This window comes from Nycticebus coucang, chromosome 14 (genome assembly GCF_027406575.1).
Source record: "Nycticebus coucang isolate mNycCou1 chromosome 14, mNycCou1.pri, whole genome shotgun sequence".
Classification (NCBI taxonomy): Eukaryota; Metazoa; Chordata; class Mammalia; order Primates; family Lorisidae; genus Nycticebus; species Nycticebus coucang.
In genome coordinates, this window is record NC_069793.1 from 68929058 (window position 1) to 68956123 (window position 27066).

A 27066-nucleotide genomic window follows, 5' to 3' on the forward strand; every position below is an offset into this window, starting at 1 on the left:
CCCATGAAATGTAAGTGCTTGTCCTTTCCTGTAATGCCAGCTAGCTTGAATATATTAGAAGATGAACTCTATATAATCTGGTTTGGTCATCTCATCCAGGTTTCATAATTTTGAATGTTATCTATTGATCTTTCCTCTGAACTCATATTCTTACATCCAGTTGCCTATTCTCCATCTCCATTTGGAGTCTAGTAGGTAACTTAAACTTGGTATGTTTAAAACTGAGTTTCTGATGTTCTAGCTCTGACTCATCTACTATATTCTTTATTTCTTTATTTTTTTTGAGACGGTTTTAAGCTATCGCCCTGGGTAGAGTGCCATAGCATCATAGCTTACAGCAACCTCCCACTCTTGGGCTCAAGTGATCCTCTTGCCTCAGTTTTTCCATTTTTAGTAGAGAATGGGTCTCGATTTTTTGTCAGGCTGGTCATGAACTCGTGAGTTCAAGTAGTCCACCCACCTTGGCCTCCCCGAGTGCCAGGATTAAGGCGTGAGCCTCTGCCCTCAGCCTCATCTCCTATATTCTTTTAAAAATTTTTATTTATTTTTAATTTTTATAACTACATGGCTTGCCTTGTTAAATCTTGTATTTTTTCTAATGTCAGAAAATGATAACTCCATTTTCTTGGCTGAACCTTGGATCATCATCCTGTATGAACCTTGGATCATCCTGTTTTGGCAAATACTTTTTGCTCTTACTATGAAAATGTATTCATCATCTGATCACTTCTTACTATCTCCAGACTGCTTTTACCTCTTGAATTGTTGAAGTAAACCTTAGTCTGCTTATGTACCCTGTCTGTTCTCAACCAACATCCTATTGGTTGATGATCCAAAGAACCTTTGATCCTGTATTTCTCTGCTCAAATCTCTCTAGTGGCTTCCCATCTCATTTAGTAAAAGCCAAAATCCTTATGATTTCCTGGAAGGACTTTAGTGATCTGGCCTGGCCCTCTGTTCATCTCAGAAGTCATCTCCTGGTACTTCCCTAACTCTCTCTGTTCCAGCCACACTGACCTTCTAGTTGTTCTTTGAATGCATCAAGTTTACTTCAACTGAAAGTCCTTTGCACATGCTGTTTCTTTGACCTGGGCACTCCTTCAGATAACTGCATGACTAGCCCTTCCACCTTTTTGCAGGTCTTTATTCCGTATGTTTCTCAGAGAAACTCTCCTTTATCACTGACTAACCCTTTTATAAATTTTGACTCTCTTCCTCCCTTTTTTCTGTGCTTTACTTTTCTCCTTAGTATTTAAAATCACCTGGCGTGCTATATGTTTAAGTATTTGGTTATTGTGTGTTTCCTTCCACAAGTATGTGGATCCCATGAGGGCAGAGATTTTTAGGTCTGTTTTGCTCACTGTTCTGTCTCCATTACCTAGAACAGTGCCTGGTACATAGTAGGCCCTCATAGTTTTCTCTTTTCAATTTAATTTTTTGAATAACTAGTACAATCCATGGTTCAAAATACAGTAGAACCTCTGTAAGTTGATCACCTGAGGGATTGCAACAAACTGGTCTCCATATGGAGGTGGTCAACATAACAAACTGGGCCTACTGCACTGGTATGTGCATACGGTGCACAGCTGGTCAATGAAAATTAGGTCGATTTGAGGAGGTGGTCAGTGTAGGGAGCAGGTCAAGTATGGTTCTACCGTATATATCAAGGTTTATATTAAAGCCTTCCTTGCACCTGTCCCTGTCAGCCTAGTTTTCTACCTCACCTTGATAACTACTGTTATTCATGTCTTGTTTATCTTTTCTGAGATTCTTTTTTTTTTGAGATAGAGTCTCACTCTGTTGCCCTGGGTAGAGTGCTCTGGAGTCATTGCTCACAGGAACCTCAAACTCTGGGGCTCAAGTGATCCACTTGCCTCAGCCTCCCGAGTAGCTGGGATTACAGGCACCTGCCACAATGCCTTATTTTTAGAGATGGGGTCTTGCTCTGGCTCAGGGTGGTCTTGAGCTCATGAGCACAGGCAGTTCACCTGCTTTGGCCTCTGAGAGTTCTGGGATTACAGGTGTAGTGGCCACCCAGCCTATTTTTAAGATTCTTTATGCAAAAACAAGTACAAATAGGAATATTCTTATTCCTTCCCCCTCTTTTTCTCTTTTACACGTAGACTACCGTACTGTTTATGTTTCTGTATCTTACATTTTTCACTTAATATGTCTTAGAAATTTTCCATGTCGGTTCATAGACAGCATCTCTGTTTTTTTTCCTGCATAGTTTTGTATTGAAAAGATATACCATATTTATTTAACTGAATCCTATTAGTAAGCATTTAGGTTGTTCCAGTCTTTTGCTATATATACAGTACTGCACTGAATAACTGTATTTATTGTTTTGTATGACTCCTAGTGTATCTGTAGGGTAAATTCTAAGAAATGGAATTACTGGGACTAAGAGTGTATACTTGTAGTTACAGTAAATATTGCAAAATTGTCCTCTGTGGGAGTTTTGCAGATGAGTACCTGCCCCCCCACCCCCCGTAGTTTATTTTATTTATTTGTTTATTTTTTGGCTTTTTAATTTTATTTCATTGCTTATTTTTTATTTATTTACTTTTTGTTATTGTTGTTGAGACAGGGTCCCACCCTATGCCCCTGAGCAGAGTGCAGTGGGCATGGTAGCTCACCGCAATCTCAGACTTGGGCTGTGGGCATTCCGCTGCCTCAGCCTCCGGCAGCTGGGATTACAGGCGCTCGCTGCGCCTGGCTGGGTTTTTCCATTTTTTTTCATGAGTCGGAGTCTCACTGTCACTCAGGCGAGTCTTGAACTCCTGAGCTCAAGCAATTCTTCCTCCTCAACCTCCCACAGTGCTGGGATTATAGGCATGAGCCACCGCGCCCGGCCCCCCTTCCACCTCCCCCCTCTCCCGTAGTTTAATGAACAGACTGTGCAAATTTGAATTTTTGCCAAACTGTCAGATGAAAAATAGTTTTGCAGTATTGTTTGAATTTGTATTTTTCCTATTATGAGTATGGTTAAGTAGTAATAAAGTCTTTATTGAATGAATGGAATGCTGCTTAACAGCCGAAATGTGACATTGAAACTGGCTCTCTAATCTGTGATTGCTCTGGGTGTTTAGGTCTTGGCATGGACACACAGAGAAGCATTTCTATCTAACAGCCCCCTTCATGTAGAAATAGGTCTTGGATGATATCTTTTTGAAAATTTACTTGTGATTTTGCTGCAATTGAATGAATAAAAACAATAAAATTTTATTAATAAAAATTAGTTTATCATATATAAAGTGTTCTTAGTTCACTATTTCATTTTAGCCTCCTAACAATGCTGTTATTTTCCAGGTGTCATTCTCCTTTGAAAGGGGACGAAATGATTGCCGGAAGGTTTAATTGGCCTGGCCAGGGTCACAAAGCTTACACATGGTTGATTGGGGACTGAAACTATTTTTTTTTTTTAATTTTAAACTCACTATTTGTTTTTTTACATTCTGCTACGAATTTCATTGACAATATTTTAGATGCAGTAGAATGATAGTATAGTCCCAAGTTTAGCTTATTAGAAATTACCTCATACTCAATGTTCTTTTCAAATTGTAAGGCTCTTTTTTGACCTCTATTCATTTAAATTGGCAGGTTCATTTTGAGGGTTTAATGGAAAAAAAGCATATTGTTCAGTTTGGTTAATTCATGTGGTTAGCCAGTCAAGAAAATTTTGGAAGAAGTAATACTATTAATTTTCTCAGAGCTAGAGATAAATATTTTTATAATTTTTTAATTTAGTAGGCACTTTGCAGATTAAGCTAAGAAATTCTCTTTGTCATAAGGGAAGAGGAATATCTTTTTTGTGTTGTTCATTGATTTAAAAGTAATACATACTTGTAATGAATTAAACAATACAAAAATATATTAAGTATAATATGAAAGTCCCCTAGTTATAAAAAACACTTAAATTTCTTCTATGCTTTTTTTTCTGGAAAAAAGTATGATACATATATATTAAACAATATATCTATATATTACATACATATATTTATGTGTATATAGACATACGTGTATATGTGTATAATGGTTAGAATAATTGCTTAAGCCGCTTTTTAATTGGGGATAAAAAGAAAAGAATAATACTTAGGATTGTACATTGTTGGGAAAACAGATATTTTTATAAGTAGATTATAAATTGTTACAACATTTTTAGAGAACAATTTGGCAACATCTATCAAACTGAACTTACTTGTTCTTCAGTTTTGCAGTTTTGCTTCTGAAAGTTTGGCCTGTAGATGCAAGTGAGGAGATATATCTTTAAAACATTGTTTACAGCATTCTTCGACATTTCCAGGTTAACATTAACCTAAATGCTTATCAGTAGGACATTCCCTTTTAAAAAATTAGAATGATCTCTTTTCTTATTAAAAATAGTGATTTATAATGGAAAAATTAGAAAACTGCCAGGCAAATAATAAAAATAAAAGTAAGCAGCCTAAGCCTATCATCCCAGATATACATTGTTAGCATAATTATAAAAATTGGGATCCTGTTCTAAGACTTCTCTTAGAACTTGTTTTTTTCCTACTTAATATTATACATTATTATTATTTCATACAAAATAGAATGATTATCTTCTTTTTTAAAGGAAGATAGGAATGAAGTAATATACATAGTGTGTTTGTCAAGAAGTGCCTTAACCAAAAGAGCCTGCCTGTAAGAGTTTGTTTCTAGGTCTACTTCTCTTCTACTTCTCTTGCGTTACGTGAAGATTCCCTAGCTTTAGTCATTAGTGGACCACTTTAATACTGTTACTTGTTTAATAATTTTTTTAAGTTCACTACTTTTAAGCTTATGTCCAAGCATAAACTGTGAAATTGTTCAATTAAAAAAATACTTATTGAGGCTGGGCGCCTGTGGCTCAAGCGGCTGAGGCGCCAGCTACATACACCTGAGCTGGTGGGTCTGAATCCAGCCCGGGCCTGCCAAACAACAATGATGGCTGCAACAAAAAATAGTCGGGCGTTGTGGGGGGCACCTGTAATCCCAACTACTTGGGAGGCTGAGGCAGGAGAATCACTTCAGCCCAGGAGTTGGAGGTTGCTGTGAGCTGTGATGCCATGGCACTCTACCTAGGGTGACAGCTTGAGTTTCTGTCTCAATAAAAAAAAAAAAAAGAAAAGAAAAAGAAATTCTTTTTTTTTTTTTTTGTAGAGACAGAGTCTCACTGTACCCCCTCGGGTAGAGTGCCATGGCGTCACACGGCTCACAGCAACCTCTAACTCTTGGGCTTACGCAATTCTCTTGCCTCCGCCTCCCGAGCAGCTGGGACTAGAGGCGCCCGCCACAACGCCCGGCTATTTTTTTGTTGCAGTTTGGCCGGGGCTGGGTTTGAATCCGCCACCCTCGGCATATGGGGTTGGCGCCCTACTCACTGAGCCACAGGCGCCACCCTAGAATTCTTATTGAGTGTCTTCCTTGTGTCAGGAATGGCTTTAGGTACTAAGGACATAGCAATTGAACAAAACAAACACTGCTTCCCCCATAGAGCTTACAGTTATAGGTTGGATATGTGTGTCAGAAATTTCAGTATGTTAGAAAAAAAGTAAAGTTTGTCCATCGTGTAAAGTAAAGTTTGTGTATCACCTAAAAGCATCTCAAGTACCAATGGTATGTGTATCACACTTGGGAAATACTGTCCTATAACAATATAAAGATACAAGGTTCAACTGGAAACTTTGTGTCTTCTAAGTAACTTTGCTTTCTGACAGGTTCATATGAGTAAGTGAAGTACCCTATTTCATAAAATGCGGAAACATGAAAGGAAAGAGACGTATCAGTGACAAAGGTAGAAGTAGAACTTAGGTTACTTGCTTGCTAGATCAGTGTTCATTCCTTAATACTGATAAATGGTCATTAGAAAGGTTTGAGAAAAATAGAGAAGGTAGAGTCAGTTGTAAAGAGTACAGGTAGGGAAGGAAGGAGAAAATTTGAGTTTTTAAGGACTCAAATTAAAGGAGCCAGTAAGGAGCACTCACTAAATTCAATCTGAAAAGGTTTTAACCTTCTTCACTTATGTTTTCTCTCTTTAAAACACTTTCATTTAATCTTTGTTTTAATTAATGTTTTTACAGCTAAAGACAGAGAATAGATTTCTTAAAAATGTTTTGACTTTTACTGGAACATATGTTTAAAGTTTTATAGGACTAAGAGTTAGTTAATGAGCTTATTTTTTTTCATACCACTTATTGTTCTTTTTCTTCTCTTCCAGAATTTTATAGAAGTGAAGTGATTAAGAATTCCTTGGTAAGTTTGCTTTCTGATAGGTACATATGACTAAGTTACATGAAATGTGGAAATGTAAAATAAGTTGAGGTTCAGTTCTGATTTTGACAGATCTGCTCAATTATTTTGAAATCTTCAGTTTATTCACTGGTATATCTTTAGTGCTTAGAACTTGCCTGGCATGTAGTAGGTGCTTGATAAACATCAGAAAAAACTGATATTTTTTTCTGTTAAAGAATTTTAAATTAGGCTGGGTGCGGTGGCTCACACCTATATTCCTAGCACTCTGGGAAACCGAGGTGGATGGATTGCTTGAGCTCAGGATTTGGAGACTAGCCTGAGTAAAGTGAGACCCCGTGTCTACTGAAAATAGAAAAACTGAGGCAAGAAGATCGCTTAAGCCCAAGAGTTAGAGGTTGCTGTGAGTTATGATGCCATGGCAGTCTACCCAAGGTGACAGCTTGAGACTCTGTTTCAAAAACAAACAAACAAATAAAAACTTTAAATTTATGGAAAACTCAAATTCTACAATTCTCTCACTTCCATTTGCTATAAAGAAGTTATTGACTTTTTGACTTGCCAGACATCTTAGTAAATGATACCTTTGTTTAGATATGGTTCTTTTTTCTTTTTGTAGACTGAATCTTACTATGTCACCCTTGGTAGAGTGCTGTGCCATCACAGCTCATAGCAACCTCTAACTCTAGGGCTTAAGCGATTCTCTTGCCTCAGCCTCCCAAGTAGCTGGGAATACAGGAGCCTGCCACAATGCCCAGCTATTTTTTGGTTGCAATTGTCATTGTTGTTTAGCAGACCTGGGCCAGGTTTGAACCCAGCAGCCTGGGTGTGTGTGGCTGTTGCTGTAACCATTGTGCTACAGGTGCCAAGACTGGTTCTTTTTTTTTTTTAAGGGAAAATATATTGCTCTGCTGCACAGTATGGGGTGTAAGCTATAGTTCATAAGACTTTTATATTTAGGGCCTGTATGTAGGGTTAGGGCATTTCCACTTGTTTCTTAGTGTGATAGCATTGCTTAGATAGAAAGCTGGAATTAGACTACTTTTGGTAGTGTGTACGCTCGATATTTGCATAAATGGCTCAATTTCAACACACGAGGTTGTGTTAGGAAAAAGAAGAGCTTTATGGTAATGGCATAGCCTTTTAAGAGTTCAGGACTACATGTCATTTAGCCCCTGTCCACTTTTTTAACCTTTCTTTTCCTTAACTCCTTGTGTTCCAGGCATACTTCCTTATTTCAGCGCTTCAAACGTGTTAGCTCCTCTTATTCCTGTTGCCTAGAATGCTAGTGTCCTCACCTCCTCACTGGGTTGAAGAGGTCTTTAGCGTCTCAGCTATGTCACTGTAGCAAGGCCTTCTACAGTCATTTCATCTAAAGTAGTTCCTTGGGCAGCGCCTGTGGCTCAGTGAGTAGGGCGCCGGCCCCATATGCCGAGGGTGGCGGGTTCAAACCCAGCCCCGGCCAAACTGCAACAGAAAAATAGCCGGGCGTTGTGGCGGGCGCCTATAGTCCCAGCTGCTTGGGAGGCTGAGGCAAGAGAATCACGTAAGCCCAAGAGTTAGAGGTTGCTGTGAGCCGTGTGACGCCACGGCACTCTACCTGAGGGCAGTACAGTGAGACTCTGTCTCTACAAAAAAAAAATAATAATAAAAAATAAAGTAGTTCCTTTTTCTTAGTCATACTTCCTTTTCGTTTCTTTCTTTCTTTCTTTTTTTTTTTTTTTTGAGACAAAGTCTCACTGTCACCCTGGGGTTCAGTGCTGTGGCATCATCATAGCTCACGGCAACCTGAAACTTGTGGGCCTAAGTCATCCTCTTGCCACAGCCTCCTGAGTAGCTGAGACGACAGGCACCCATCATGACACCCAGCTAATTTTCCTGCCTCTGCCTCCGAGAGTGTTAGGATTATAGGCATGGACCACCGCACTGGGCCCCGTTTTATTTTCTTTGGCACATTCTTCACTGTTGGAAATGTTTGCTTGACGCGTTTGTGTTTATTGACTGTCTTCTACCTGCTAGAATATAAGTTCCATGCGAGCAAGGACCTTGCCAGTCTCGTCACTGTAGTCTAGAATAGGATAGACGCTCACTAACTATTTGTTAAATGTCTAAGTGGCTATCTATGATGTGTTATATTTACAGAATCTTTTTATATATGTTATCCCATTTTGATCCTTAGGACAACCTATAAAATAGATGGGGCAGATCTTAAAGACACTGATATCCAGAGAGTTTCAGTGACTTTTTTTTTTCTTTGACTTTTTATTTATTTATTTTTTTATTGTTAAATCATAGCTGTGTACATTAATGCAGTCAAGGGGTACAATGTGCTGGTTTCATATACAATCTGAAATATTCTCATCAAACTGTTCAACGTAGCCTTCATGGCATTTTCTTAGTTTTGTATGTAGACATTTGTATTCTGCATTTAGTAAGTTTTGCCTGTACCCATTCTAAGATGCACCATAGGTGTGGCCGTACCCATAAGCCTCCCTCCACCCTAACCTCCCCACTCCCTTCCTATTCCTTGGCCCTTTCCTCATAGTCTTGTGCTATAGTTGGGTTATAGCCTTCATGTGAAAGCTATAATTCAGCTTCATAGTAGGGCTGAGTACATTGGATACCTTTTTCTTCCATTCCTGAGATACTTTACTAAGAAGAATATGTTCCACCTCAATCCATGTAACATGAAAGAGGTAAAGTCTCCATCTTTCTTTAAGGCTGCATAATATTCCATGCTATACACGTACTACAATTTGCTAGTTCATTCGTGGGTCGATGGGCACTTGGGCTTCTTCCATGACTTAGCAATTATGAACTGGGCTGCAATAAACATTCTGGTACAGATGTCTTTGTTATATTGTGATTTTTGGTCTTCTGGGTATAAACCTAGTAAAGGAATTAAAGGATCGAATGGCAGGTCTATTTTTAGATCTCTAAGTATTCTCTAAACATCCTTCCAGAAGGAACATATTAGTGTGCATTCCCACCAGCAGTGTAGAAGTGTGCCCTTTTATCCACATCCACGCCAACATCTCTGGTTTTGGGATTTTGTTATGTGGGCTACTCTTATTGGGGTTAGGTGATATCTCAAAGTAGTTTTGATTTGCATTTCTCTGATGATTAAGGATGATGAGCTTTTTTTCATGTGTTTGTAGATCGTGCATCTGTCTTCTTTAGAGAAGTTTCTCTTCAAGTCCCTTGCCCACCATGAGATGGGATCATGTGTTCTTTTCTTGCTAATACGTTTGAGTTCTTGTGGATTCTGGTTATTAGACCTTTATTGGAGGTATAACCTGCAAATATTTTCTCCCGTTCTGAGGGCTGTCTGCTTGCTTTACTTACTATGTTCTTGGCTGTGCAGAAGGTTTCTAGTTTGATCAGGTCCCAGGAATGTATTTTTGATACTGCTTCAATTGCCTGGGGAGTCCTCCTCATAAAATATTCACCCAGGCTGATTCCTTCAGGAGTTTTCCCTGCACTTTCTTCAAGTATTTTTATAGTTTCACATCTTAAGTTTAAATCTTTTATCCAGTGAGAGTCTATCTTAGTTAATGGTGAAAGGTGTGGGTCCAGTTTCAATCTTCTACAGGTTGCCAGCCAGTTCACCCAGCACCATTTGTTAAATAGGGAATCTTTTCCCCACTGGATGTTTTTTTTTTTTAAATTTAAATTTATTTATTCCCCACTGGATGTTTTTAATTGGCTTGTCAAAAATCAAGTAACGGTAAGTAGCTGGATTCATTTCTTGGTTCTCTATTCTGTTCCAGACATCTACTTCTCTGTTTTTGTGCCAGTACCATGCTGTTTTGATCACTATTGATTTATAGTACAGTTTCAGGTCTGGTAGTGTGATTCCTCCTGCTGTGTTTTTATTGCTGAGTAATGTTTTGGCTATTTGATGTTTTTTCTGATTCCATATAAAACAAAGTATTAATTTTTCAAGATCTTTGAAATATGACAATGGAACTTTAATAGGAATTATATTAAAATTATATAATGCTTTGGGTAGTATAGACATTTTAACAGTGTTGATTCTTTCCAGCCATGAGCATGGTATGTTTTTCCATTTGTTAACATCTTCAGCTATTTCTTTTCCTAAAGTTTCATAGTTCTCTTTGTAGAGATCTTTCACATCCTTTGTTAGGTATACTCCCAAATATTTCATCTTCTTTGGCACTACTGTGAAAGGAATAGAGTCCTTGACTGTTTTTTCAGCTTGGTTATTGTTGGTATATATAAAGGCTACAGATTTATGGGTTGTTGATTTTGTAGCCTGAGACATTGCTGTATTCCTTGATCACTTCTAAAAGTTTTGTAGTAGACTCCCTAGTGTTTTCCAGATATACGATCATATCATCTGCGAAGAGTGACAGTTTGATCTTTTCTGATCCTATGTGGATACCCTTGATCACCTTTTCTTCCCTAATTGCAAGGGCTAAAACTTCCATTACAATGTTAAAGAGCAATGGAGACAATGGGCAACCTTGCCTGGTTCCTGATCTAAGTGGAAATGATTTCAATTTAACTGCATTCAATACAATATTGGCTGTGGGTTTGCTATAGATGTCATCTATCAGTTTAAGAAATGTACCTTCTATACCAATTTTCTTAAGTGTTCTGATCATGAAGAGATGCTGGATATTATGCAAAAGCAAAAGCTTTTTCTGCATCAATTGAAAGAATCATATGGTCCTTATTTTTTAGTTTGTTTATGTGCTGAATTACATTTATAGATTTACGTATATTGAACCAGCCTTGAGACCCTGGGATAAATCCCACTTGGTTGTGGTATATAATTTTTTTGATGTGTTGTTGGATTCTGTTTGTTAAGATCTTATTGAGTCGTATAGCATCAACATTCATTAGTGATATTGGTCTATAATTTTCTTTTCTTGTTGGGTCTTTCCCTGGTTTAGGGATCAAGGTGATGTTTGCTTTGTAGAATGTGTTGGCTAATATTCCTTCTTTTTCTGTATTTTGGAAAAGGTTTAGTTTCTTCTTTAAAGGTTTGGTAGAATTCTGACGTAAAGCCATCTGGTCCTGGGCTTCTCTTTTTAGGGAGATTTTTGTATAGTTGATGCTATTTCAGAACTTGTTATAGGCCTGTTCAATATTTCCACTTCAGTATGGCATGGCTAAGTCTTGGTAGGTGGCATACTTCCAGGTATTGGTCGATTTCTTTCAGATTTTCATATTTCTGAAAGTAGAGTTTCTTGTAGTATTCATTAAGGATTTTTTGAATTTCTGAGGCATCTGTTATTTCATTGTTACCATTTCTGATTGATGAAATTGGAGATTTTACTCTTTTTCCTGGTTAGGTTGGCCAAAGGTTTATCTATGTTATTGATCTTTTCAGAAAACCAACTTTTGGATTTATTGATCTGTTGTGTAATTCTTTTGTTTTCAATTTCATTTAATTCTGCTCTGATTTTGGTTATTTCTTTTATTCTGCTGGGTTTGGGGTTGGAATGTTCTTCCTTCTCCAGTTGCTTGAGATGTCCCCATTAAGTTATTAACTTCCTCTCTTTCCGTTTTCTTGAGGAAGGCTTTCAGTGCTATAAATTTCCCTCTTAGGACTGCCTTTGCAGTATCCCAGAGGTTATGGTAATTCCTGTCTTGATTGTTTTTTTCCAAAAATTTGGTGATTTCCTTCTTAATCTGGTCTATAACCCATCTATCCTTCAGCATAAGGTTGTTAACTTCCATGTTTTTGTATGGGTATGCAGGTTCCTGTTGTTATTGAGTTCAACTTTTATTCCATGATGGTCTGAGAGGATGCAAGGAATAATTTCTATTTTTTCAAATTTGCTGAGGTTAGATTTATGGCCTAGGATGTGGTCGATTTTGGAGTATGTTCCGTGGGCTGATGAGAAGAATGTGTATTCAGTTTCATTGGGATGAAATGTTCTGTAGATGTCTGTTAAGTCCAGATGTTGAATGGTTAAGTTTAAATCTAAAATTTCTTTGCCTAGCTTCTTTCTGGAGGATCTATCCAGCATTGCTAAAGGGATGTTAAAATCTCCAACTACTATGGAAGTGGAGGAAATCCAGTTGCTCATATCTGTTAGAGTTTCTCTTATAAATTGAGTTGCGTTGTGGTTGGGTGCATAAATATTAATAATAGAGATCTCATCATATTGAGTATTACCTTTAACAAATATGAAGTGTCCATCCTTATCCTTCCTTATTTCGGTTTGTTTGAAGCCTATTGCATCTGCGAATAGGATTGCAATGCCTGGTTTTTTCTGTTTTCCATTTGCCTGGATTATACATGACCATCCCTTCACCTTGAGTCTATATTTGTCTTTTAATGTAAGATGCGATTCTTGTATGCAGCAGATATCTGGCTTGAGTTTTTGTATCCTGTCAGCCAACCTGTGCCTCTTTAGAGGACAATTTAAACCCTTCACATTAATTGAGATTATTGATAAGCCTTTCGAGAGTCTGGTGGACATTTTTAATCCTTTTGCGACTGTGGAAGTTGGAATTTGATCAAAATTTTCTGGGTGGGTTTACTTTTGTGGTGGAGGATTACGCTGGTCTTTATCGAGGATAGGTCTGAGAATATCCTGGAGAGCTGGTTTAGTTATGGCAAATTTCTTCAACATGTGAATGTCATTGAAGTATTTAATTTCCCCGTCATAAATGAAACTCAGTTTAGCTGGGTACAGGATCCTGGGTTGAAAGTTATTTTGTTTTAGGAGATTAAAAGTCAGTGACCATGCTCTTCTAGCTGGAAAGGTTTCGGCAGAGAGATCTGCAGTTATTCTAATATTCTTGCCCTTGTAAATGATGGTTTTCTTTCGTGTGGCTGCTTTCAGAATTTTCTCCTTCATATTAACTTTAGTGAAATTGATTATGATGTGTCTTGGGGATGTCTTAATTTGGGTTGAGTCATGCTTGAGTTCTGACACTGTCTGCTATCTGAATTTCAGAATCTCTTGACATGTCTGGAAAGTTCTTCATAATCTCATGGAGTACAGACTCTGTGCCTTGTGAAGCCACTTCATCGCTTTCAGGGATCCCTATAAGATGAATATTGATTTTCTTCAAATTATCCCAGAGCTCTCTGAGAGAATGATCTGTTTTTCCCCTCCATTTCTCTTCCTCTTTGAGAGTTTGGGAGTGTTCAAAAACTTTGTCTTCAATGTCAGAAATCCTTTCTTCTGCTTGTTCCATTCTGTTACTGAGGGATTCTACTGTGTTTCTCAGATCTTTGAGGGCTGTAACTTCTTGTCTCAGTGTGTCAAAATCTTTGGTCATTTGGTCTTTGAATTCATGGAATTCTTGAGATATCTTTTAGGTTACTGGTTGGAATTCTAATTCGATTTTATTTGCTATCCAGATTCTGACTTCTATTTCTGATATCTCAGCTATTTGTTTGTGCATGGGATCTTGTGCTGTGTCTGCCCCATTGATCCTTTGGGGAGTTGATCTACTCTGATTATTCATATTTCCAGAGTTTTTCTGTTGATTTCGCCTTGTGATTGTTTTTCACCATTACCTCTGGCCATCCTCAGAGTTGGGGAGGTGTCGCTCCAAGATTAGACCCCAGCAGGATCACTCTATTATTGCTGGATCTTTGTAGGGAGTGACCCTGTATAGTTCCTCTGGGGCTGCCCTAGCCAGGGAGTTCTGGTTGTGGAAGCAACTCTGGAGTGTGACACACCTGGATCCAGCAACAGGGCTGGAGGTGGGTGTGCACAGTTCTGGGAGTGCCTGGCGCCCAGTGACTTTGGCACAGAGAACCCAAGGCTCCAGCAGTCTCTGGCCAGGAGAAGGGCTCTGTGCAGAGGCAGAGAGGGCTCCGGAGGGCACGTGGCTACCAGAGTCCCTGGCCAGACTAGCAGGCTGGTGTGGAGAGAGGGAGGTTACAGGAGGGAGGATGCTGGGTTGCGCGGCTCCCGCAGTTCCTGGGCTGGGCAAGCGGGGGCCCAGCAGGTGTGGGTCTGGTGTCGGGGTTCGCAGCGCAGCTCTTATGGGGGTCCGGGCAGCACCAAGCCCAGGAGTTTGAGGTTCTATGAGCTGTGACGCCACGGCACTCTACCCAGGGCAATAGCCCGAGGCTCCAGTGTGCCAAAACCGGTCTCACTCTGCCTCTGAGTGTTAAGGCTGTAAGGCAGCTCAGTCCCCGCCTTTAGGCTGCTCAGTCACTAGGTTACTAGCTCCCGCCCGATCCTTGCTCTGGAATCCTAAGGGCGGAGCTTGCTGGGGCAGTTCTCTCACAATGGCTCTCTGCGGCCCGCAGCTGAGGTCCTAGACAATGCCCAATGTTCTCCGCACTCCTGCTCAAGCTCTTCCCCAAGGCAGTTCAACTGAGTGCCAAGTCCAAAAACACTGAAACAGTTCACAGGTAAGGCCTTTCCAGTTTGCAGTCTCACTGCTGCTGTACTTACAGTTGCGGGCGGGATTAGGTCGATCGAACACACGCAACCACTTGCCAGTTTTCCACTGTTTTTTTCCTCCTCTTCAGGTCCAGAAGTCCCTTGCTGACTCCCTGTATCCTCAAAGGGATGATTATAGGCAGATCCCACCAGCCAGAGATGCCTGGGGTCTTATTTCCCCAGACTCACCGTGCCCAGTTGCAGGGAAGCTGTTACTCGAGTTTCAGTGACTTTTGCAGAGTCTTAACAACTGTAAGACCCAACCCCCAGTCCAAATTTCTGTTTTCATGTCTCTACTACTCTTTCCTCCTCCATGTCTTTTAAATGTCTTTAAACACCATAATAGGTTTGGATCCTAGGCCAGATCTCATCTTTGGGGAATTCTAATCACCAATAATGTTCTGGTTCTACTTACATTAAATAATACATGATAAATGCCTTCTACCATGCCCATTATACAATAGCTACTGAATAAATATTAGTTTTACCATTTCTGCTGACTCAGGTGGAAACAGTAGTAGTCTGCAGACAGGGCTAGGGGTGAGTCTGGAGCAGATAGAGTAGAATTTTGCATTGATATATTCTACCCCTTTTTCTGTAGTCAGATGTTTCTATAGATTGGAACAGTTTTACATCACATTGATCCCTGCAGCCCTGGTTTGTGTCATCATGGACTATATGCCATAGTGGCACTTCAGTGTATTGTTCTGCATTATTAGTATAGGATTTACTTGATATTCACTTCATTTCATATCCACATTTCTAAACATCGTCTCTCTGGATATTAATGCTTACTTTGAGCTCCTTTTGGCTCGTGTCTCAATTGGTTTGGAACTATCTATGAGTGATACCTTCATCCCTAAGTACACTTAGGCTGAGTATTGTCTCCAAAGCATATGGTAGAATGGATTCAAGACAACAGAGAGGATTGGACTAAAAGACCAAGGCCATTTCAACACACTATTTGTATTGTGATTGTTTCCTGAGTATACCGCTTACATCATTTGCTTGCCTTGTATTCGTTTATTAACATTCTGTTTCTGAAAGTAGATGATTTTCCTGGAGGTCAGAGATTGTCAGTGTATTTTTGTGTTCACTTAGTTCCCAGTATACTTCTGTTTGGTAGTTATTTGGTAAATATTGATTTGTTGATATTCCCTTTAAGAGTATTCTTTGAGATTCTGATATTTTTGATAAGGAGTCTTTTTTGTTTCTTTTATATTTTAATATAGGTTCTATAAACTTCAATTCATTAATTCTTTTCTTTTTGAGGCAAATCTTCTTTTTTATTATTTATTTATTTATTGGAGACAGATTCTCACTTTGTAGCCCTCAGTAGAGTGCTGTGATGTCATAGCTAACAGCAACCTCAAACTCTTGGGCTGAAGTGATTCTCTTGCCCCAGCCTCCCAAGTAGCTGGGACTATAGGTGCCCACCACAACGCCTGACTATTTTTTATTTTTTTTAAGAGACAGGGTCTGGCTCTTGCTGAGGCTGTTCTTAAACTTGTGAGCTCAGGAAATATACCCTCCTTGGCTTCCCAGAGTGCTAGGATTACAGGCATGAGCCACTGTGCCCAGCCCAGGCAATTCTTCTTTTCTTAGCTTTTTGCTAAATCATTGTGATTGGTTCAAATTAATGAGCGTTGGGCACCATGGGAGTCAGCAACCCTTAGAGAATATGCCAGAGATGGCACATTGCTACCACCCTTCTTGCTGTCTCTGAAGAACCACTGCCAGGTGCACTGATAAACAGAATTTGTTATTCTTTTCCTTGCTTGAGATTTTGCATTCGTAGGCTATTGTGATATTTGCTGAATGGAGTTAGTGGTTTGAATATTTTTCTCCTTTCTGGTTACCATTGTGCTTGGCACATAGAAGATACTCAACAGACGTTTCTTGAATAAATGTGTTCTTCCATAAATGTATTTATTGCTTCATAAGTTATATCCTGAAACCAAAAATCCTCACTTAGCTACTAGAAGATAAGGCGAAGATTAGAATATTATACGTAAGGCTTTGGGTAAATTTTCACTCTGGTGAACTAAGCTGGACTCTGATGGTCTTGTTAATATTCTTTTTTATTCATATAACTTTAAAGTGTATACTGTTTTTCTTAGTTTATATTTTGAGCTTGGTACTCACACCAGAGTGGCTTGATTTTGCCTCTCTTCATGTCAAAGGAGACATGGAAAAATAAACTCAAGAGTAAAACTCAAGTTAGATAAATTGTCCTTATGTGCCAATTCTGTGCTTCTAACTCTTGAATGCTTCAGATTAGCACTGTTCAATAAAACTTTCTACAGTGATAAGAATATTCTATGCACTGTCCAGTACAGTTGCCACTGGCTGCATGTGGCCATTGAGCGTTGAAATGTGGTTGAGTCCTACTTCAGAACTGAATTTTAAATTTTTAAAAATTGAAATAGCCACATGTGACTACTGGTTATTGTATTGGACAGAACTGATCTAGATGTTTATGAAAGGCTTTTTTATAATCATTAGCAAGAAGAAATTTAATCTTTTTGTTTTTAAAAAAGATTTGTTGTGCTCTTCTTATACCACTGGTCATTTTTTTTTTGTTTAAGAGACAGAGTCTCACTTTATGGCCCTTGGTAGAGTGCCATGGCCTCACACAGCTCACAGCAACCTCCAACTCCTGGGCTTAAGCGATTCTCTTGCCTCAGTCTCCCGAGTAGCTGGGACCACAGGTGCCCGCCACAAAGCCCGGCTATTTTTTTTTTTTGGTTGCAGTTTGGCTGGGGCGGGTTTGAATCTGTCACTGTCGGTATATGGGGCCGGTGCCTTACCGACTGAGCCACAGGCTCCGCCCTATACCACTGGTCTTATTCTAAATCAGGGTAAGAGCTGTTTGTATGGTTGTCTTAGCTTCTTTTATGTATAATAAACCTCAGGAAAGCGGGGAACTCATGTGCTTTATCTTTTTAATCTTTATAAAAATCTTCGTAGTCATTGCATTGTGATTTGCTTGGACTTGGCCAAGAAAGAAAATATTTATAGTATTTCTCTCCCCTCCCCAGTCCATATTCATGTCTACGTTATCAGTTATAAGACTCAGCATTATCTTATTTTCACAAAAAATAATAAACACCTCTAATTAAACTGAAATATAGAGCCTTGGGAATGGTCTTGTGCGAGTTATAATTTCAGTTTTTCTTATTATTTGGAAATTTCTTTCATCCATTCCGGAGTATTTAGTAATCTGTCTTTCAGGCTTATTGTGTGTGACCTGAAATAAAGGATTCTAACGGCAATCAAGTATTTATTTCCTTAAGTTCTAAAGAAAAGTTGGATGAGATCATTTTCCCACTGACAATATTTGCTTTCCTTAATACCAGATTCATCCTTCTTTGTTCTGTTTCTGTGCCTTTTCTGCCTATGTAAAAACTTAATACTTCTTACTGAAGGTTGATATATACAGAAGCGTTTACAGATCCTAAATATACAGCTTGTTAAATTTTCTCAAATTGAATACATCCATATAACCAACACCATGAGCCACGACCACCCCTTGACCCCCTCATGCCCTCCTCAGTCGTTGATACTCTCCTGACTTTAAACACCATAGATTAATTTTACCTGTTTTCGAGCTTTATATAAAGGAAATCATATATTATGTATTCTTTTTAGATGTCCAACTTCCATGTGTCAATTTTATATTGTAAGAGTCATTCTTATTGTGGGGTATGTATTTGTGGTTGATTTGCTTTGTAGTATTCAGTTGTATGCATATTAAATAATTTATTCATTTATATCAGCATGTCACCCTGGGTAGAGTGCTGTGGCATCACAGCTCACAGCAACCTCCAACTCTTGGGCTTAAGTGATTCTCTTGCCTCAGCCTCCCAAGTAGCTGGGACTACAGGCGCTCATCATAATAGCTGGCTATCTTTTTGTTGCAATTGTTACTGTTGTTTAGCTGGCCCAGGCTGGGCTCGAACCTGCCAGCCTCGGTGTGTGTGGCTGGTGCCGTAACGACTGTGCTACGGGCTGCGAGCCTATTCATTTTTATATTGATGGGCACTTGGTTAGTTTTTTGTTTTGAGCTAGTGTGAATAGTGCTGCTGTAAATGCTCTTTTATTTGTCTTTTGGTAAATATAATGGGGGAATGGAGTTGCCAGGAATATGCATATGGTCAGTTAAAGCTGCCGAACCGTTTTTCAAAATTATTCCATTTAAATATATATATAATTTACATTTATATTTTATATGTATATTTATATTATGTGTATATATATATATATATATTTTGAGACAGAGTCTCTCTATGTCACCCTTAGTAGAGTGCTGTGGCGTCACAGCAACCTCCAACTCTTGGGCTTAAGTGATTCTCTTGCCTCAGCCTCCCAAGTAGCTGGAACTATAGGCGCCTGCCACTACGCCTGGCTATTTTTTTGTTGTAGTTGTCATTGTTGTTTAGCAGGCCTGGGTGAGGTACGAACCCACCAGCCCTGGTGTATGTGGCTGGAGCCCTAACCATTGAGCTATGGGCGTTGAGCCTTTATATATTTTAATTTCTTGAGTTTAAATTGTTGATAGATATGTTTGAATCGAAATCAAGAGAGGTATTTTTACCTCTCTCTTTTAATGGTAATTAAACTCAGCACATGTAAAGCCAACAGTGATTTTTGTACATCTGAAAAAGGGCTGATAACTAGAATCTCCAAAGAACTCAAGCTAATCAGCAAGAAAAAAAAAAAAGAACAGAAACTTTTCAAAGGAAGATAGTCAAATGGTCAACAAACACATGAAAAAATGCTCAACATCTCTAATCATCAGAGAAATGCAAATCAAAACCATAATGAGATATCACCTAATGCCAGTGAAAATGGCTCTTATCAAAAATCCCCAAAACAACAAGTTTTGAGGCAGATGTGGAGAGAAAGGAACACTTATACAACGTTGATAGTACTACAAACTAGTATAATTCCTGTGGAAAGTAGTATGGAGATTCCTCAAAGAATTTAAAAGTATACCTACAATTCCACTACTAGGTATTTACCTAAAGGAAAAAAAAGGACATTTTATCAAAAAGACACTTGCACTTGAATGTGTGTAGCAGCATAATTCACAATTGCAAGGATGTGGAAACAACCAAAATGTCCATCAGTACGTGAGTGGATTAATAAAATGTGGTATTTATATAGCATGGAGTACTACTCAGCCACAGACACAAAATCATGATCTAGTGTCCTTTGTAACAACTGGGTGGACCGGGGACCATTATTCTAAGTGAAGTATCACAAGAGTGGAAAAACAAACACCATATGTACTCAATACTAAATTGGAACTAGTTGATCAACACTTATGTGCACATAGGGAAGTAAAACTAAATGGGAGTAAGTAGGTGGTGGGGGGGTTGGGTTAATCCACGCCTTGTGGGCATGATGTACACATTCTGGGTGAAGGGCACACTTACAACTTTGACCTGCAGTGTACAGAAGAAACTATGTAACTAAAAAATGTGTACCCTTTTAATATTCTGAAATTTTTTGAAAAGGGAAATAAAAAAGAAAGATGAAAAGAATTGACACTTGATGACTGCCATCTGGTGGTCAAAGAGTATAGGATCTTTTTGATTTTACTCTTTTTAAAACCAGAATTCATCTTACAATGCAAAAAAAAAAAAAGTACATGTTAGAACTGATAAGTTGGGATATGTTAGAAGGTAACAAATAATAACGGAATAAAATAAAGCATAATAAGGCTTAATATAATATTATGCTTAATAGAAACACTTAAGCATAATAAGTATTTCCCAGGGTTGGTAGTGGTTTTTCCATGGCAGTCACGTAGAAGGTATCACTCGAGCAGAAAGAAGTGAGCGAACAAGCTGTGTGTCTCTTTGGGAAGGATTATTCTGGGGCAAAAAACAGGGAAGTGCAGAAACAGGAGTGGACTTTAGGTTTTCAGATGGCTGAGAAATTCATATGACTGGAATGGAGTGAGTAGAGGTGGTTTGAGGTTTTGCTGGGCAAGTATGACAGAGATGGGGCAAGAGAATTGAGGATCAGGGCAGCAAAGGAAATGACTGGACAATAGGATGTGATTGTTAAGGGTTGGATAGCGAGAGAATGAGAATTTGTAAGGGATACAGTTATCGGTGATGCAAAATTGGGAGCATCTGGTGGATGGAGACCTCCCAATTTATTCATTTTCTATAGTGTCTAGCATAATGTTTTACCCAGAGAAGACCGATAAATACCTGTTCCATTGAATAATTGGAATAATTCATATTTGACAGGCTAGATGGTGATGTTGTCTTCAAGTTATAGATAAGAGTCATGGTTTCTTCTTATGTATATTTAGCATATAACAATGGTGGATATATCATTCAACTTTAATGTTCCTGGCTTTAGCTAGCCGTACCCTCTAAATTGTCTCTTTTTAGGTTCGGGAGAAGATAGATCCTTGATATGATTGAAGGGTCATTGGGTTAATTAATAACTAAAATGGTTGAAACAATAGCAACACTAGTTACAAATTCTCTAGAGTTGATTTTTGTGCATATACAGAAGTAAAGACAAATTATTTGTGTAATGAATGCACATGTCTTTGTCTTTAACACTTAAAATTTTAATTTAAGCATTATTTTTCCAAAACTAAGTTTGTAACTTTAGTAGAATATTAAAAATCTCAAAGTGGGAATAAGCTTAGTGATAGCTGATTTGTGTGTGTTTTGAAATTTCTCTGTATATGTATGTTTCTTTAATAAAGAAGAGGTATCAATTGCTAAGTACCCAGCTATGACTTAACTAGCATAATTGGATGTGTTGTATACATTATTTCTCATCTTGGTAACAGTGTTGCAAAGTAAGAAATAATGTCTGTTGTAAGGACTGAGGTTCAGCAAGGTGGGGACCTTGATCCAGGTCACACAAGTAGTGACTACCAAAACTGGTGTTCAAGAACTTTGCTTTTTCTCTTTCCTTATTTCACACTTCCTACAACTGATTATGTAAATGTCTGCTTGAAGGCTAATAGAGGTCAGTGATGGGTTTTATAATCAAATAGAGTTCTAGAGCATATGTTTTAGGGAAAGCATGTGATCAGAACCATAAACTTTGGTTGGGACTGTGACTGTGCTGCTTTTAATTCTTTGTGAAAAAACCTGACTGAATAGTTCAAATAACTTTTTGTGAATATCTAGCCCGAGTGATTCTCAAACCAAACCAGGTTTATGTTTCAATTGAATTGTGACCGAATGATTTAACATTTATCTCTCTCTCTCTCTGGGGGATTATGTCAAATTATGTTACCTTCTGTTAAATTGCATCATCCTCAATGTTTACTAACTTCCATCTGGTTTGGAACCTACATGATTTAAAGGGAGATAGAGATAATCAGCCCATGTAGTTATAATATCAGGAGGGAACAGGATGCTGTGAAAACATATAGAAGTGTAATTTATCTCAGTTTGAAGGGGGAGTTGGGAAAGGTTTCTAACAGTTAGTAATTCCTAAATTGAGTCTGAATAGAGGTGAAGGAGACTAGGAGAGAGAGTTATTACTAATTATTTCATTATTATTGTTTAAGGTTAATTTGACGGTACAAAGAATTAGGTTGCAATGTTTGTATTTTTAAAGGTAGAGTCCCTCTTATAATTGTGTCCCGTCCCCAAGAGGTGTGCCATACACCCTGACATTGTGCCCATTAAGTGGGAGCACACCCTTCCCCCTTCCTACTCTCCCCTCCTGCTTCCTCGTTTCCCACCCTCCCACCTTGAATTGATTTGAGTTTTTCTCTTATGTGGGTGTGTTTTAGATCATCTATTGGCTTCATATTAGAATCAAATATATTAGATTCTTCTTTCTCTGTTCTTGTGATACTTTACTAAGAAGAATGCGTTCTAGCTCTACCAGGTTAGTACAAAAGATATAAAGTCTCCATCTTTTTTAATGGCTGAATCCATGGTATACATATACCACAGCCTGTTAATCCATTCCGGGGTGGATGGGCATTTAGGTTGTTTCCACATTTTGGCAATTGTTAATTGAGCTGTGATAAACAATCTAGTGCAAATGTCCTCATGATAAAATGATTTTTTTTCTTCTGGGTAGATGCCTAGTAATGGAATTGCAGGATCAAATGGGAGATCTTGATTGAGTTCTTCGAGGATTCTCCATACTTATTTCCAAAGAGGCTGTATTAGTTTGCAGTCCCATGCTACTACTATCAAATTAGTATGCAGTTCTAGCAAGATATCTTGTATGTCTTCAGAAAGTTGGAACAACTTTTATGAATTCCTGATTGTGTTTCTTGTGACTACATATTGAGTTATAGTAATAAATAATAGTAATAAGTAATCTTTTAGATTTGGTATTAATTATTTTAGTGAGTAACTAGTCAGCAGCGAACTTTTCAAAGCTTATAAATACCCTGATATTCTGCTACTGCCCTTTAACTGGTATAGGTCCCTAGTTGTTAGTACCTGAATAATTTGTCCAATTGGAAACTGGGCAAGTATGTATAGGTTAAATATGAATAAAAAAATAACCTGTATTAAAAATAATAATGCAGTAAACATAGTGGGCAATAAAGTCTTTGAATGTGTGGCGGGCTGTATCTGCCTGTATCTGAATGTACCAACTTAGAAATTATTGCTCGTCGTCTGGCAACTATTTTGTAAAAGTATAAAGGGAAGTCTTTGTAAGGAGAAGACTGACAATAGCTCCCCTGTATTAATGCTGTGTTGCCTTAGAAGGAACATCCAGATCATCTATTCAACCATATGAAATAACTTCAAAAAACTCTTCTTTCCTCCAAAGGCTTTTGTTTTAGTTTAGAATGAAGTATTTAAAGATACTAAATAATACAACGCCCCAAGGAGTTTCCCCTTCCTTGCATGTATACCACCCTTTGGGTATGTTCACCAAGTCTTTCTTTTTTTCCACATTGGAAAGTGGTGGTTATTTCATGCTTTTTCTGGTATTTTATCACTCCGATAGTAAGAATTTGAAATTATGCTACTTCATATTCTAGAGTACATGTACTGCTCTTGAGAGATGGTCTTACACATAGGGGAGTAATGGCTACCTTTTAAAGTAGTATAATTTGAAGTCCAGGAGGATCTTCCAGCTCCTGCCTGTTAAGCTTTAGGACCTGAAATTATTTCGGAAAGAGATTTCATTTATCTCAGAAGGCACTTGCTATATTTTTCTTTGTTTGGTTTAAAAAATATTTTTATAACTTTTTATCGAGATATAACACATGTATAGTAAAATGCACAAATAATAGCCTGATGACTTATCCAAGGGAACAGATCAGTGTAACCGGATCAAGAAATAATAATAGAACATGATCAGCACCTCTTGTGTTTTCCTTTCAGGTCTAGCTTTTCTTTTCTTTTGTTTTTGAAACAGAGTCTCATTTTGCTATCCTTGGTAGAAAGCTGTGGCGTCATAGCTCACAGCAACCTCAAATTCTTGGGCTTAAGCAATTCTCTTGCCGCAGCCTCCCAGACAGCTTGGACTACAGGCGTCTGCCACGACCCTTGGCTATTTTTAGAGATGGGGCCTGGCTCTTGTTTAGGCTGGTCTCAAACCTGTGTGCTCAGGCCATCTACCCGCCTTGGCTTCCCAGAGTGCTAGGATTACAGGCATAAGCCACCGCGCCCGGCCCAGTTACTAGCTTTTCCTAAAGAGAACCATTCTCTTGACTTTTAACATCATAAGTTAGTCCTGCCTGGTTTTGAACTTTTAGATGGCATATGCTCTTTTACTCAGCCTAATAATTGTATGATTCCTCCATGTTGCATGTAGTAGTCCATTTATTCCAGTAAACTTACCCTTTGGTGAATGTGTATGTGCATTTCTCTGCGTTATCTACTTAAGAGTAGATTTATGTGTTGGGGCATGGGTTGTGTTCCGCTTTAGTAGGTATTGGCAAATTATTTCCAATTACATCTTTACTAGCAGTGTGAGTTTTTTACTCAATATCTTTGCCCAGACTTGGTGTTATCTGTCTTAAATTTTAGCCATTTTGGTGAGGTAATGATATTTAATTTATATTCTTCATAGACGATTCTTTCTAGTTGAGCACCTTTACAACTGTTGGCTGTTTAGATATTCTTTTTTATGAAGTGCTTATTCTGGAAGAACATTCCAGTTAATGCCAGTTAAGAATAAACAAATCCTGTAAGACTTTTTAAACAAAGTTTAGGAGACCTATTTGATCTAACTTGATAGTTAAGTCCTTTTTCATGCTTTCTGTTTTTGACTATTCAAGGATAACATGCAGAGTTGGTGGTCTGTGAATTCTAGTTCAGTAAAATGTTTTTCTGAGTTTTTCCTATCTGTATTACCTTTTTATCTTTCTCTCTTCTCCCCTTTCTTAAACAAAGGAGAATTATTTAACCTTTTCTCTCTGACTCAGGGTCTTCATGAGGAACTTAGTCGCAGGGGCCACCTGTTCTCACTCTGGATTGTCCCCAGCAACATGGCCGACCTCACATACAAAAGAGATCCAATGCTTTCATGTCTTAATGTCACGCGTAGACTGTCTCTTCTTGCTCCAGATAGAGTCAACTGTATAACTTCGCTAGGATCAATTTCTCTGAAAAATTGGGATAATGTCCACTTCACAGGACTCTTTTGTGTTTAGTGTGGATTAAGTATAACTATATAGTAGATCTAATAGTATGTTGTGTGGCACACTGCATCTTTAGTAACAGGGTGCCAGATACTGTAGAGGACAAGTACACTGGTAGAAATCCCTGCCTTTGTGGAGCTCACTTTCTGGAGGGGAAGACAGACAAATGCCAGGTGCCATAAGAAAGTTAACTCACAGATTCCTATGGGAGTACAGAGGTGGAGCTGTGAGCCCCAAGGACAGTCATTGCTCTTACCAGTAGTAAAAATGAGTAAAATGGTTTTTATTCTATATTAATAAAGCATGATTCATATTAGATGAGAAAGTGAATCACTTTTTCTAAATGAATCTTAAGATGCTTTCTGGTCTCGACCTTAAATTTAATTTTTTTTTATTTTTATTTTTTCTATGTGGGATATTGATCTTGAGCCTGTGGGGAGTAGGATGAAACCAGACTTCTCCAAATGCACATTTCTTTGCCTCTAATTCTTACTAAATTTAATATTTTTGACCCTAAAATAATTAGGGCTTCTTTTAGGAAAGTGCCAGGAATAGAATGTTTTTCTTTGTTTATTCAGCAAATATACCTATTTGAGTGCTTACTGTGTCTCCAGGGTACTGTTCTATCTGCTTGGGAAAAGGACAGCAAAAAGACCCACTCTCCCAGGGGGTGGCAGGCAGAGAAGCCCCCAAATTGAGGGGAGATCAGAGAAGGCTTCTCTGAGGAGGAGAAGTTCCGTTGACCACAGCTGAAAGCTGGTGGTCAGAGAAATGTTAACCAGGAAAAGGATGGGTTGGGGTAGAGGCAGGGAATGGCCCTGGCCAGAGGCCTTAGCTTCCTCATTTCAAAATTGAAGTTGGACTTGCCAAGTTCAATGGTCCTTTTGAGTCCTTACGTTCCTCGGATATGTTAACCAGAGGACACCCTCATTTTGTCTCTTTCTCCGTCATATGTGGCTTGCTCTTTTATATTATAGTCCATGTTCAATTAAGTATAATGCTTGGCATATAGTAGGTGGTCCCCAAATGACTGGTATTGTTCATACAGGGTTGAGTTGGCGAAGGAGACTCAGACCAAGGAGATGAGGCACATTCTCAAGCTCCAGAACTACTAGAGGGCTTTCCCCTGTAGTTCGTGGCCACAGATTTCTCAACATTCTAGATGGAGAGTTGGATAAACTGACAAAGGCCAGGTCCTTTGTAGCTCACTTGTAGGGAATGCTTCGTTCTTGTAGTAATTGTCTATCTTTTGCTGTCATGTTTGGTCACTTGTTTGTGTCTCAGCCTTGTCAGCTGTAGAGGGTAGTGCTGGAGCAGCAAGAGCAAGTCTGAGTGTGAGGTCTCCCAGTCTCTTTCTCTTGGACTGTAGGGCACAGGCAGAGGGCAGAGTTTTCTCTTTCTGTTTCTGCCTCTGGCTGTAGGATCTAAAATAAGGAAATTGTTGACATTCTCTTAACGTCTCTTGTTGTGGAGAGAAAAACAAATACGCAAAAAAACATGAGACAAATTAGACCTTGATTTTAATTCCAATACCATTTTTAGTAAGTGACCTTAGACAAGAAGACTCAGCTTCTGTGTTTTATTGATTCTAAGATGGAGAATTTTTCAGTTTGACATCCCTGCAATCTAGATGCATCTTAAAGTCAGTTCTGTTTTTTGTTTAGTCATATATAAAAAAAAAATGCCTCGTACAAATGATGGTATGTTGTATTTGTTGAGAAAAGGTATTTTGTCTTAACTATTGAGGTTAACAATAACAATAATCTTGCTTACTTCATGCAGATTTATTATTGATACTAACAAGGATTAATT

General features: G+C 38.5%; 1 protein-coding gene across 2 annotated transcripts in view; it reads left to right on the forward strand.

The window, feature by feature from the left end:
- UVRAG (UV radiation resistance associated) overlaps positions 1 to 27066 on the forward strand; it is a 381997-nt gene that overhangs the window by 34313 nt on the left and 320618 nt on the right. The window contains exon 3 of one of the 2 annotated variants that reach the window (XM_053561187.1): positions 6224 to 6258. The exons of the other annotated variant lie outside the window; for it this stretch is intronic. Coding sequence (XP_053417162.1) covers positions 6224 to 6258 — 35 coding nt within the window. The remainder of the gene's footprint in view (positions 1 to 6223; positions 6259 to 27066) is intronic. 2 annotated transcript variants of the gene reach the window in all.